This window comes from Protopterus annectens, chromosome 11.part0, assembly GCF_019279795.1.
Source record: "Protopterus annectens isolate FY-2018-M chromosome 11.part0, PAN1.0, whole genome shotgun sequence".
NCBI lineage: Eukaryota > Metazoa > Chordata > Ceratodontiformes > Protopteridae > Protopterus > Protopterus annectens.
Genome location: NC_056745.1, coordinates 82335759 through 82351332, shown reverse-complemented (window position 1 = coordinate 82351332; position 15574 = coordinate 82335759). Strand labels below are relative to the sequence as shown.

The 15574-nt window shown below is 36.7% G+C and overlaps 1 protein-coding gene across 1 annotated transcript in view; it reads left to right on the top strand.

Annotated features, from left to right (window-relative positions):
• Window positions 1-15574, top strand: part of LOC122815179 — a 1312396-nt gene that overhangs the window by 63990 nt on the left and 1232832 nt on the right. The window contains exon 2 of the mRNA XM_044087461.1: window positions 11459-11538. Coding sequence (XP_043943396.1) covers window positions 11476-11538 — 63 coding nt within the window. The 5' untranslated portion in view covers window positions 11459-11475. The remainder of the gene's footprint in view (window positions 1-11458; window positions 11539-15574) is intronic.

The window sequence follows — 15574 nt, the reverse complement described above, 5'->3', positions numbered from 1 at the left end:
TAGTTATGCAAAGAATCTCAATGGCAATACCCAGATTTGCTCGGAGCTATTGCACAATGGCACCTCCTATACTGAGCCAACAGATATTGCCAATATACTGGCCAACAGATTTAGTGCCAACTTTACCCCTCTCTCCCCCACCAAAGGACCAATCACAATATGAGTAGATTGCCAGGCACCCAGTATTACTGCTGCACAGGTTAAAACAGCACTGTCCAGGGCCAAGAATACAGCTTCTATGGGAACTGACAATACCCCTGGCTGTGTCCTACATGAACTACAGTGTGAACTGGCACCTCACCTGTGTACCCTGTTCAATCACAGCCTCACCTCAGGCTATGCCCCTATCAAATGGAGCACTGCTACAGTCATTCCTCTTCACAAAAGAGGAGCAACTACAGACCCTGGGAACTATCACCCCATTAGCCTGACGAGTCTGATATGCAAAGCTATGGAACGCATCATCATGGACCTAATAAACAAGGATATAGGGAATCTCCAAACTCTGGATCCCACACAGTTTGGTTTTGAGAAGGGTAGATCATGCCTGCTCAACTTGGTCAACTTCTTTGATTCAGTCTCCAGAGCTGTGGATGAAGGCAAGGTGGTTCATACAGCCTACCTTGATCTGGCCAAGGCCTTTGATTCCATTCTCCACTCAGGAATCATAGAAAAACTCACTAAGCTAGGCATCAACCCCTATATTACTAGGTGGGTTGCAAACTGGCTCACAGATAGAACCCATAGTGTGAAAGTAGCTGACTCCAAGTCAGGCTGCTGACCAGTCATGAGTGGAGTCCCACAGGGTTCAGTCCTGGGTCCTCTCATGTTTGATATATATTTCTCTGAAGTCCAGGCCAACACGAAGGGACTCTGGCTGACAAAGTTTGCAGATGATTGCAAGTTGGGAGCCATAATTAACTCCCCAAGTGATGTTGACATCCTACAGAAAGGCCTCACTGAGACCGATAACTGGTGTCAGAACCATGGCCTTAAGCTCAATGCCAAAAATGTGCCATCATCCCCTTTGGGAAAAACCCAGTTCCCATGAATTACCACATCGATGGTAGTCCACTGAACACAGAAGGTGTCATAAAAGATCTGGGAACACAGGTTGACAGCAACCTCTCTTTTGACCACCACATTGCCACTGTGATCAGAAAGTCCTTCTATGTGGCACATCTCAATACTAAGTGTTTTGCATCCAGGAAGAAAGAGGTCATTGTCTCCCTCTACTCTTCCCTCATTAGGCCAATCATCAAGTACAATGCCCCATTTGGCATGTACCTTACTAGACACCTGCAACAACTGGAGAGGCCACAAAAGTACCTCATGAAGAGGATCCTAGGCCTTAAACACTTGTCCTATATGGACAGACTCAAAAAACTCCAACTATGCTCTGTCTCATATCGCCTACTTAGAGGTGATATCTGCTTGACTTATGAAGCCATGTCTGACTCAGTTCTGTTAGAAATGCTGCATCTAAAGAAATCCCAATCCCTTCACACTACCATTACCACACTCAACAGAACAAGCTGGAGGGACAGGTTCATAATCCAGAGACTGCCCATACTATGGATTAAACTTCCCATACATACCAAGCGGAGCACCTCACTGTCCCTCTTCAAGAGAAATCTTGATGAGTGGATGGAAAATAGAAAATTCACCCTGGGGATCACTCCAGTGGCTCACCTCGACAGAGGCACTGGGAACTAAGGTCGGGTGGCAAGATGCCAGGGTAATCCTATGGGTTAAGCTTGTAAAGGCTCCAGGGCCATTAGCTTAGTACACACCTATGAACATATGTGAAATATAATGTTTGTTAATATTAATTTAATACAGCTTGATTACTTTTGTATAAATATAAATTTGCCTATGCCACAAGTGATAATTCAATTAAAAGCCTTAAGGGCAATACAGCAGTGGCTGTAGTATTGTTTGTTGGTGGCACGTTTTACAACCTTATTATAACCAAGCTTATTTTTAACTGTAGCTGGAAGGCTGGTTAGGATGGGTGCACCATACAAGAGAGATGGAAGCTAGTAGGTAGTGGCAAGGGTGGTTTTTGATGGTGTTGCTAAAGAAGTTTTTATGCCTCTAGAACATTCCTAATTTTTGGTGAGTCTTTTTTATGTTATTTTGCACCTGAAGGTCAAATTTAAAGCTATCATCTGTAATAACTCCAGAAGTTTTGTATGGGAGACTACTTCAATTTCCATTTTGTTTAGTGAAAAGATTTTGAAATTTGCTTTATCAGCATGTGTTATTTGAGGAAAAGTTTGCTTTTTTAGGGTTGAGCACTAGCTTGGCATTATGGAGACATTTCTCAATGAAGGAAAAAGTTTCTTGTATGATATGGAGGAGTTGGGGCATGTTATTAGATACACGTATAAGAATGAAATCATCAGTGTATTGAGGCTGGACTTATGGAGGTATAGAGGTCATTGATAAAGATATTAAAGAGGAGAGGGCCAAGAACAGAGTCATGGGATGCCCCAGTGGAGACTTGCAGGCAGGGAGAGACAGTATTCTGCCATTTTACAGACTAGAGCCTGCCAGTTAAACAGCTACTGAACTACAGTAATGAAGAAGGGGGTAGTCCAAGATGAGACAGTTTATGCATGAGTTTAGGATGAGAAACTATTGAAAACTTTTGACAGGTTAAGGAATCTGAAGGAAACAAGTTTGACTGACTCCCTGTATTTGTTTAAAGTGACAGTGAATGATAGGAGGCCTGTAGTTCTGCTGTGTGTTGGGCAGAAGCCATGTTGGCTGAATGTGAAGAGTCATTCTTGTAGGAGATAGTGGAGGAGTTATTCCTAAGTCAAAGTATGATTAAAGTTCATGAAATTAGTATTATTTTAATCTTTGAAGCTATCCATAAGTGCACTTCGCAGAACCCGCAATGCACGCAGAACTGACTCCTTCTGCAATTTATATGAAGTTACATGTATTGGTAACACATCTAAGTACGACTGTAAATTCTTTTTTATAAGACCCATTGCTCCTACTACTACTATTGGAATTTTCTGGGCATTCTTCTTCTACATTACTCTAGTTTCCACCTGTAAATCCTGGTATATTATGATGTTGTGTCTCTCTGTACATAAGACACTGTAGTCACCGGTTGTAGCAATTTCAATGCTACTTTTGTCTTCTTTTCACGGACTACTATATCTGGTTTTCTTGCATCTATTTTTTGAACTGTAGGTAATGGATGATCCCATGTAATACAAACTTCATCATTTTCTATAATGTTTTGTGGCTCATGTTTCTATTATTTTTCACCTACTTCAATATTATAATGTTTGCACAATCCCCAGTGTAAAGTCTTGCCAGATTATTATGCCTTTCAGTGTACAGTCATTTGCCATTAGTATGTCACAGCCAGCAACGAGGTGTGTGACTGTTTCCATTTCAGTTTTACAAACCCTGTTCAATGTAATTTGTAAACCAATGTGTATGTAGTCCACTATACTGGGCCGCTAATATTAACCTTTCATCTTTTGGTTTAAATTCTCTTCTCCTAAACCATTCCTTTGTTAGATTCTGATCAACAAGAGGTTGTTACAAGAGTTTTCTGAACTTACAACTATATTTATGCATTTTCCACATTTTTTGCCTTCTCATATGATCCTTCACCTTATATTATTTCTTTTGTTTTCGGTACATTCAGTTGCTGCCTAATTTTTATCTACTTCTATTTTGATTTCCATTCCTGCTTGACGCCAATATGCTTCTGCTAAACTAAGCAGGGAAGTCGTCTTAGACTGGTTCTCCTCATTTTTTAAAACTTTCACTATGTTTGGATCTTGAGATGGCATCAGATATGTGTGCTGTCCTACAACTGCAGATCTACAGATGTAATCAGTTTTGAGGAGGCCCTTACCTCCTTCAGAATGGAGAATATATAATCTTCATATACAGTGATATAAATCATTTAATAAGCATGAAACATTCTTCTTGTTTTCCTATCCAACTGATCTGATACCTGTTGGGGCCAGTCAGTTGCACCAAAACTGTAAGTTAGGACAGGAAGAGCAAATTGGTTTATAGCTTGGACTTTGTTCCTAGATGCCAGAGCTGTTTTCAGTGTTAATTTAAGTCTTCTAAAATAGTCCTAAGTTTTATTCACATTTGTTCATATTTTATTATAAATCCTTCATGAGTTCCCAAATATGTATACACTCCCTCTTGCTCAAGCTCTTTTATATCACATTCTTGTCCCAAACTGATATTTTCCTGGTGCTGCAGTTTTCCTTTTTTAAATGTTGCTTTTGCACATTTATCAAGACTAAATGACATCTCTGATGATGTCAGTATTTACCTTTAGACTGATTTTTCCTGTGCTAACCTTCCCATTGCCCCATATGTGTCTAAAGAAAGCATTTTCATTTTCAGTTTGGTGGCTAGCTATCTTTAGATCACATCTCCCTCTTGTCTCCAATACCTTTTCTTAGGTTTAGCCTTCCTAGATACATTTCTGTTTATTTATTGTCTGTCAGAAGTCTTCACTTTTGTCAGTGATACCTTTTATTATTAGTTAACTATTTAGTTCACCAATGAAAACTTTTTTTTCCTGAGGACCACAGTGATTAAGAGGGACTTCTTTTTCCATGTCAGTATTTAAAAAGTCATAACATTTTCCAGTTTTGAGCAATATTATCACTATTTAAGTCATTCTTCCAATTGCAGTTTTCAGTTACACCAGAGACTGGGTTATAGCCTGCCATGTAGAACTTTTTTTTTTGTTCTAAAGATATTCATTCTTTATTTTCTTGCTTGTTTTCCCATCTCCTAAACTAAAATAAAATTATCCACATTTTCTAATTCTTACTTTATTAACATTACATGAAAATCAAGCCCATACCATATCTAATATGTTACCTGACCTGGAAGAATGAGTGACAATTCCTGTGTAATTCTGTGTCAGACTGCTTTTTTATTATCTTTATGAAATATTCGCTGCCCATAAGTAAGGATTTCCAATAAACTTCTGGTGCATTCAGATCACCAACAACAATGGCAATTTTTTTACTAAAATATCCTAAATGTATCTGAAAATGTTTGCACTGCTTCCCTATATCTGGTTTTCATGACTTGTAGAAAACTGACATGTCTAACTTATATCCATTCACTATGATGTTTATAGTAACCATTTCACTGCTGAAAACTGTAAAATCTAATATAATTGCTTATGTACCACTGATTTTGTCTATTTTATATTTATGGTTGCTTTGGTAACCATGACGTGTAAATGTCTGACTCTTAGCGCCATACTTCACTGATAAGAAGAACATTATCAACTCTCTCTAGCAGATCCTGACACCCTCCAGCCAAAACAACTTCCCTTTAACTCTTTTCTCACCCTCCCACTCCAAACTCTACTAAAACCCAGAAACTCCAAAAATTCACAACCACTCTCTAACTAACTAAACTTCAACTTATCTAGCTAACAAACTTCCTTCTAACATCTCAACTACACAAACCCATTCTAAAACCTCAACCAGCTGCAACCTATATCATATATCCACCTCTCTTTCTAAACAAAAAGCAGCAAAACCATCTGCACATCGGCTCCCCCTCAAGGTCTCAAGGACAATCAAAAATTACATCATATTGATACTTAGCTGGTCTAATCAACTAATCCAATTTTAAAGGTGGAGGATCTTCAAGACCCTAAGGAAAAAATGTATCCCACTACAACCTCTACAACACTACTAAGATCATTGCTCAATAGCACCACCTATAACCCTACACAACATCTCTCTTCAACACAGTACCACTACAACTCTCAACATTGCTCTCTCTAATAGCACACAATCACCACTGGAACAACAACTTTTGTAGATACTGCCCTTCTCAGACCAGCAGCAACAACATACATAAACCACCAACCCCTCTTCAGACACATGTCCAATCTCAGAATCTCAACAACCCAACCATGTTATTAACATAATTCTAATCACTCTTACTTGACATCCCAACTTATGCACCTTCCCTCTCTTTACTCACAGATAGAAAAATGCCACCTTTTAAATCTTAACCACTCCTTCCTCTTACCCAACATCTCTTGGTTTCACTAATGATTCCTTCCTTTCCATCCTTGCTCCATCCTTGGATCATCTCTGATCTTCATCTTCACACTCCATCTTCAACTATAATCTTCATTCATGATGACTCTACACTGACCACTCTCACATCTTCTACTACTAGAATCTTCTCTCTCACCCCTCTCCAACCTCTTGCTAAGAAACATCAAAGAACTAGAACTTTGTTTTTACTAAATGTCTTGCTAAACCAAACTCTCCCTTTCACTTCTACTATCAGGACCTTTCCCTTACCTTCTCTATCTCTCCTCCCTCAACCGCCACTGTCATCTCACTCACCACATCAATCTCCTTGACAGGCCTACACATTAACAATAATCTCTCAACAATTAATTCTAATTTCAAATTCATAACACATTATAATAGAAAGAAAACATCCTATATGAGGAACAAGGATCTCACACCTTCAAGACCTACAATTCTCGCTCACTCCCACCTAACCTATGCTCTCACCTTCATGCTTCACCTCTCTTCACCAATCCTTCAAACATTTCAAAACACAAAAAAAACAAACTATAATAATAACATTGCCGGCTTTGCTACATACCGGCAACCCTTTATAGTTGTATACAAAACTGTGAACCATTAGGCTTTCCACTTGGCCTGAATTATCTGATCATCCTTATAATGCACCTAATACAAATTTACCACATAATCATATAACCCCATAATCTCATAATACAAAATACCCCATATAAAAATCTTAACTCTCTCCGGCTCCCAGTAAAATTCCTAAACCAGTAATAAAAAATCTGACAAGTTCTATAAAATCAAATAATAATGCAATGCTGTTGGGGCTAAAATTTGATTTGTTACCTAATAATTACATACTAACATAACAAATTGAAACTTTCAAAACAAAATATTACAAACAATTCCAAAATCACTGGCTTTGTTAATAAACTTTGTTTGTAATAAATTTGACACACTAATTCACTACTACTAACAAAATAATCCTTCTCCCTTCTCTCACTTCCTTCACCCTACCTTCTTCTTCTCTTCTTCTGTCTTTTTCTCCACAGTTAATTTCTCTCTATTTCCCTCCTTTCTTACTTTCTACTTTCATACATACTTTCCTTTTGACTATATTTATTCTATTAAGTTCTTTCTTTTCTTTCTTTCTCAATTTTATTTTATTCATCTGTAGATAGTATTGTGTGTGTCATAGGAATTAACCTTACTACTTTACTATTGATTGAAGGGTACTAGTCTTTATTTTTTTTTTTGTGCAAAAACCTAACTACTACTCCATATTATGAATATTTATGTTATCATTATTTTTTGGTTTGTTACATTTTCTGTATGTATCTCACTCTGTGGAGCTTTTCTCCCCGGGCCGCTACTGAAAATGGAAATTTCTCCAGCTAGCCTAGCCCGGTCAACAAATGTAAAATAAATAAATAAATTATACTGTATTTCCTTGAGTAACCTTCTTAGGTCAAATATTACTCCACCTTTCCCATAATATTGTTTACCCTTTCTTATAAAAGTCTTAGCAGCTTTAGTAATTGTACTGCTCATTTATTTATCCTAACTGTGGCTTAAGTGTATTTGGTCTATGCAAATAAGTTAACTAGACCAATCAATTTTTCCCATAACCATTTTATTAGTACTATATGGTGTGGCTTTGCCTATATAGCACTGGTCATTTTGCTTGCCTGTTTTTGTTTGGATCCAACAAATGCAGATGAGACTAGTATATGTAAAAACATAGCAGAAAATTTTTTTTTTATTGACTTAATAATATCATACCTTTAAACTCTGCTTCAAAATTTCCAAACTTGTTTTCCCCACATCATTATTACCCCCCTGAGTAATAAAATTATCATATTTTCTGGGGCCCGGAAATACCTTGTTCATAGCTTTCCTAATATATATTTATTTCCCTTAAGCACAATACTGGCAAATAAAATCTGTAATTTCTGGGTAATAAATTGTGTACGCCCATAACACTGAGTCTCCTATAACTAAAATGTGTTCCTGTTCTTGGCTTCTTGTGACAATGGAGGACTTAAAACTTTACTTGTTCTCATTAGCCTGATTTAAAAGTTAAGGTCTATACAGCCGTGAAGCATATTCCATTATTACCTGTCATATGGGGTCATATGTCATATGGGGTGGGAGATTGGTGTAAGGGGTGGGAGATTGGTGTAATTGTTAAGGTGCTTACCTTAGAAGCATAAGGTGCAGAGTTTGATTCTCACATGGTGTAATTGGCTAGGCTTAAAAATGGCCCATGAGGGCAGTTAGCCTAGTACTAAGCTATGACTATATTGCTACCCATTTCTTGTATTTGTCCCATTACTTTTATTGTTATTATTATTCATTTTCTTCTTCTTCTTCTTCTTATTATTATTAATAATTGTTTTACTTTCTTTGTTTTTGGTAGATGAAATGTTTATTATATATTATTATATTATTATACAATGACCCCCCCCAATTAATATTCCAAAACATGCATGCTGATTGGCCAGCATGCCCATTGCAAATCTCATAATATACCAACGGAAAAATGTCTTTTTGCTTGAACTTTTTTCCATTGGTATAAAGTGTCCAAACTTTTTTTTTAACAAAAAAAAAACAAAAAAAAACAAAAAACAAAAAAATGGAGCTTTCTCCGTTGCTTCCATTTCAAAGCATTGATGTACTGGGTATGCGTGGGAATGCAAGTCCCATACGCATGCGCAGTACATCAACACAAGAAAGCAGTATAACACCACTGGCGGAAGAGCAGTAATGCGCCGTTATACAAAGGCATTATTTAAGAAAAGTATTTTTTTTTCTTAAATAATGTCATTGTATAATGACCCCTAACCAGGATAAGCCGAAAGGAGATGATGATGATTGTATAATAGCAATAACTGACTACCTGGTTGTGATATATTTAAGATTTACCAATGGTTGGCTTTATTTAATCACTCAGGCTTCGCCCTCGTGATTAAACCACACCAACAGTGGGCAAATCTTCAATATACGAAGAAAATAGCAAATGCAGCCACTATGGGTGAACTTCACCTTCTCCAAAACCAGATAAACAGCAAAAATTCAGCAAAAAATGGAGATGAGAAGACCACAGCATAAAACCAACAAATTTATTGTTATTCAAAAGACAAACAGGTATCATCAGTGTGCGCTTTCACATCAAACAGATGCTTCATCAGACTTCATTCACAATGCACATCACTCCTTATTTAAATATATTATCCAATCAACAAATCAACTTAATTAATCAATTTACTAATTTTTTAAAAACACATATTATACTAAAAGCTACTAAATAAAAAATAATAATAAAACAAAATCATTTAAATCTTTTGGCAGCAAGTAATGGTTTTATAGACGCCCTTTCATTGAGTCCGGGAGATTTATCAGCTTGCAGTTTAACTATCCAGTATAATTCATTCTGTTCAGTGATATTTTTCTTCTCTCCCAGCCTTAACCCACAATCTATGCAACATATAACCAAAAAATGAAATGCACGTGTTCGATTTGACATTACATGCTTGGCTAACGCACTTCTTTCAGCATCTTCATTACGAATAGCCGAAAGATGTTCCCTAACTCTATCACGAAGGGATCTGTTTGTCATACCTACATAAAATGAATGACTTTCATTACATACTGCCAAATATATCAAATCAATAGTAGTACATGTGGCCTTCACCCTAAACTCATATCTAACACTAGTTATGGGATGTATAAAAATATTATCAAAACTTAATACTTTACATATATTGCACTTTCCACACTGTCTCAGATAAGGTTTTAGCAATTCCTTACCTATAAAAAACTGTTTATTTGTGTTGCACAATAATCTCTTCAAATTCTTTTTATTCTTATATCTAAAATAGGGTTTATCACCCACTATCTCTTTAATCTGTGCATCAGATTCTAAAATAAACCAATTCCATTTCACAACGTCTCTAACCATTTCAGTATTACTAGAAAACTGTAAGCTTAATGAAGCCCTGTTTAAGTTATAATTATATTTATTACTATTATTTCATACTACCTTAGTCCCTGACATAGTACTGCCCATATATGGTTTGGCTACTGTGCTCCTTAAATTTTCAACTTGCCTGAGATTTTGTTTGATTTCTTTCAATGTATATTTACGCTCAACTAATTCATTTCTAAAAGTATCCAAATTCATCTGAAATGTTGTATCATTAGTATTTAACCTGGATATATGCATGCCTTGCCCCTTAATAATATTTTTATATATATAAGACAGATGCATGCTATCTCTGAGATAGAGATTTCAGATGAATTTGGATGCCTGTCAATGGAAGATAAAAGAAAACTTGACTGTTGGAGAAGATTGTTGTGATCATTTTCCTGGAGACGTGACATTATAGGAGATGTTTAGTTTTATGCAATTTATATTATGCTTTTCTTGATATTATTTTGATAATTTTTAATTTTAATAATACTTTTTGCACATTATTCTTTATATGATCTAGCAATATGCTGCTTGTTCTAATAACTGAACTAATCCCTTGACAACACCTATTCTGATATATAATAGTGTGCTCTACCTTGCAGGTATCAGTGGTATACTGCTATTGAATTTGTAACCTGTTTTTTACATTTTGATGTTTATATTTGATGTTTACAATTATGTTTGTAAGCATTTGGTACATTATGGCTGGGATATATTCTACTATGTGCATTACTCTGCATCAGTGTTTAATGCCTTAACAAATGGGTCATGGTTGAAAAGGATCCATCCCAGATGGGTCACTTCAGTTACCCAGTAAATATAAATAAATTAAAATTCTACACCCATACAAATGCTACAAATATTATTCCTTTCAGTAACTACCACCTCAATGTATTTCAACAGCATCAAGTTATCATTAGTTGTGTCAGCCTATGGCATTACAGTGGCACCTTTTAGGATTTATCCTTTGGTTGTAAAGAGAGAAAGCATTTCTTAATATAATTTCACCATCATTCCCACACAGTTACTTAACAATTATATTCCCAATATGATTACCACTCTGGTTTATTTACAAACTAACTTCCTGCACATTTTGTCAGCAAAATCCAATTTAAAGTTGGATGTCTCTGTGTGGTTGGTATTAATGTCTTGTGTAAGGCTACATACAACGCTTCTCATGTAGCCCACTCGGTCAGGAATGAAGATACTTTCTTTTGTTGTTGTATGCTTCACAGAACTCAAAGGTCTCCATTATCTCACATGTGATTGTTTTTTGTCAGTTTGTGATATACAACTTATGAAGAGTTCATGTTTTCCTTTCATGTCTGCTGCTTTTCAACTTTTAGACAGTGGTATAAGAGTTGTATAAAACATGTAGTCAAGTCTACTTTTTTCCCCAAACTAGGACAGTGCAAGAAAGAAATGGCTTTCACTCCCAAACATGGCTCATTTGCCGAGGTGCATCTAACAAAAGGGAAAAATAAGGTAAAATGTTTAATCTGAACTGGTGAGTGGAGGTATTTCAGTGTGTCAGATTCATACTGCTCCCGATAAAGATTTAATTTCAGAGCATTGTTTATGTGCTGACAGATGCTAAACATAACTTCCTCTGTGACAAAAAAAATCTAACCTTTATTGTTTTTTTAACCAATTCAGAGACACTGCTTCTTTGCACACATTCAGTCTGCATATCTTGCTATAGTGATTGTTTTACAGGAAGATTTCATTTTTATTGTATTTAAAAAAATGCTGAGAAAATTGTTGGTTTAACTTGTGATGGACAGGTACTTGTTTAGAATAGGGTTAATTGTACAGAAACAAATATAAATTGACAAAGGCTTTCTTCACTAGTTTGATTACAAAAATATGCTAATAATAGACAGCCTGCTGGAGTTCCCTGGTATCAGTTTGTTTGGACCCAGGCTTCATATCTGACCAGTCATCCTTGCCTGGTAATAATAGACAGCCTGCTGGAGTTCCCTGGTATTAGTTTGTTTGGACCCAGGCTTCATATCTGACCAGTCATCCTTGCCTCCTCATTTCTCCACAGATGTGTTTATTCCCGTTGGTGCAAGAGTTCTATATCCTATTTGATCCCAACTGAATGCATCAGAACTGGTATGACATTTGTTGTAGGGTCAAGTGTTTATTAATAAGCTTTAACTCCCCATGTATTTCCAGTGAGCATTCCTTTGGGGTTAACATGTAGTGGGAATAGTATAGGATTATCACTCACTTCTGTAACTGACCTAGCCCTGGAGATGTTCCAGGCATCAGAATGATTGCCCGATGTAAGTTTTCTCTGGTCAGAGGAACTCACATGGAGTATACATGCCAGGATACAAGCCCCCACCCCCAACAGGCAAGAGGGCATATTGTCTTAACTCCTCTTTGATCCAGTCATTTCCTCCAGTGTTGGGCCACTAACTGAATCCTAGCTGCTTAGGTCATAGTCAGGGTTCTATCCCTGTACTCCATGGAGTGGACACTTTTGCGATACAAGTGGTGGCAAAGATTAGTAATAAAACATTTTGAAGAAAACAGTCTTAAAATATCTCAAGTTAGTAACTTAGAAATTAAGTACTGAGTTGCTAAAACCATATTTTGTCAGGCAAACACTTGCTGCTTCTGCCACCCATGTATACACAAAACTTCCAAAAAAGGAATAGAATTTTTTTTTTAAATATCTCAATTTTGTTTTAATTTTTTGAGCTGTGTTGGCAGTCTGGTCTGTACAAAAACACTCTTTCTGTAAACAAAGCAATTTTTCATGTACTTATCCTCTAAATTCATTCTGGGACCTCTCAAAATGAGTGCTGTTTTATCACTTTCAATCAGTCAAACAAGTGCAGATCCTTGAAGGCTCTACGCATCATCATCATCATCATCAGACCTCTAACTCTGCAGTAGGGCAATGGCACTAATATGTAGTAGAATAACCTGGCGTCATAGTCCGAATGTTCCCGCCTAGTGATTCTCTTTGTCCATAGTCTTGGAATTCTTCCCCCCCTGATTCCCCACATATTTTTTGGATTAACAGCATGATAAACAATGGACCGTGCACTGGTGCAGTGGTTTGTGTTGTCACCTCACAGGAAGATATTTTCTGGTTCTATTCTCAGCTGAGGTTTCTTCTGTGTGAAGTTTGCAAGTCCTCCCTGCATTCCTGTAGGTTTCCTCCCACATTACAAAGACGTGTCTGGAGCGTTTCTCCCAGGGCCTCCACTGAAAGTTGGCTCATTCCAACATACAAATGTTAAATAAATAATGAACCTCAGAATTCCAAGACTGGCATGATTTAGCCTACAAATAACAGTACTATCAAAGCAGAGTTATATCTCTTCAAGCTTCTTAATAGTGTGCCAGTTGAGCTATAAATCTTTAGAATGTGCTGTTCTGCATGCCTATCAACGTTTACGTTGGTACCAGTGTCTGCAGTGAAATCCCAATGAGATGACTCCACTATTATTATTATTTTTTTATGTTTCTACCTGCATTTATGAGAAGCGGTTTGAGATTATCATATTTTAATTAGTTACCAAAGCCTTCTAATGAATTAGAGAATTGTGTTATGTTATTTTAATGTTACTATATTGGCCAGTTTTGAATACATTGTGCACGTAATAATCATGACCCCCATATTGCAGAGCAAAGTTGCTTATATCCAAATTAAACAATAGTGGCGTTAATCTAGATCACTGCACAATTTACATGTGTCTCCCCACATTTGGCAGATGTGCTGTTTATTATGTATTACTTGTTCAATTTGTTTAGATTTTTTTTTCAATTCATGAATGGTGTTAATGTGTTTCATACAACAGTGTATGGTCTAGCTTTAGATCACATTTTGTTTCAGTGTTTTTGATGGGCATTTTTTTCCAAATCTGAGTTTGTGTTTTTCAGTTACTTGGAGTTATCAGGATAGTTATGGTGATTTGTCTGATTTCTGTACACACAACAGGATTACTATTTGTAAGAGACCACTGTGCAGTTTTTTTGTTTGCATTTTTCCTTACCGCTGCTACTGTGCAATTCTGGAGTTTATATGTGTAAGTAACACAGTATGGGAAGGTGCAGCAGAGTTTGCCTCAAAAAGAAAGTTTATTTTGGTGTTTTTTTATTTTGATGAATGCTTTTCTCAGCATTCATCTATTAATAGAGCATGTGTCATGTCACAGCAATTCATAAGAGCACAGGGGAGCATTCTCACACCTAATTTCTATAAATTACCACATGGCCAACATGGTTACCAGGTCAAACTCTCCATCTCACGTCTATGAGCCAGTGTTGAAACCAAGATACAAGATTTTTATTCAGCCCTAAATCCAGGGATTGCTACATTGATGAGTTCACTTTTATTTAATAAGTATTTTATTAACTGCATAGATCCCACTAAGCCAGGAGCCTTTTTTCATGGGAAGCTATAGATCCCCCCAAATGGCACAAAGATATGCAATAAATATATATAAGTTCTAAAACTAAAATCAAATTGCTTAATTCTAGCAGAAGTAACTAAGCATAATCAGACAACATTCACAACTTAACCTGTCTTAATTGAATTTATTAAATTTGTAATTAATAATCACAACCAGTGTGATACGACTAGATTCATGTTACTTAGCAGAATCCAGAGGATACATAAAATATTATAATCAAAATAAATTATTGAAACTGTACTAAGTGATACATTTGAAAGGGTACATAGGTGATGTCTTTGTAGGGGTATGTAGGCGTTACCTTTATAAAGGTACATAAGTGGTACCGTTGTAAGGGTATATAAATGGTGCCTTTGTAGGAGTATGTAAGTGGTGCCTTTGTAAGGGTACATAGGTGGTACTTTTGTGAGGGTATATAGATGGTGCCTTTGTAGGGGTACATAGGTGGTGCCTTTGTAAGGGTACATACATGGTACCTTTGTATGGGTATGTAAGTCATACCTTTGTAAGGATACATAGGTGGTGCCTTTGTAGGGGGTACATAGGTATTGCCCTTGTAAGGGTACATAGGTGGTTCCTTTGTAAGGGTATATAGATGGTGTCTTTGTAGGGGTACATAGGTGTTGCCTTTGTAAGTGGCGCCTTTGTAAGGGTGCATAGGTGGTGCCTTTGTAAGGGTATGTAGGTGGTACCTTTGTAAGAGTATGTAGGTTTTCAATCAGGTAGAAAGATCTTCTAGTCACCAATGCCTGGTTTTAGCCAAGACCCTGGAATGCTACCTATATCAAGTTTATGTTAAAGAAGAACGGTCTCTGTTTCATACACCTTGTTCCTTATTCTTCATGCAGTTAGGTACACTGGTTCCAGACTTTTAGAGGTGGCCCAGCGCAGTTTCCTAGGATTACATAATTAATATTATGGGACTGGGGAGTTATGTTGTCCAGGACTGGGATGGATATTCTTACAAAAGGAAATTAGTAGATGTCATCAATCCATGGTGACCTTCTATCTAGCCGAGAACTTCAGACGGTTTGACCAAAGTCCAAGAAAAAGTTGTTCACTTGACAGAATTTTAAGATCTTACA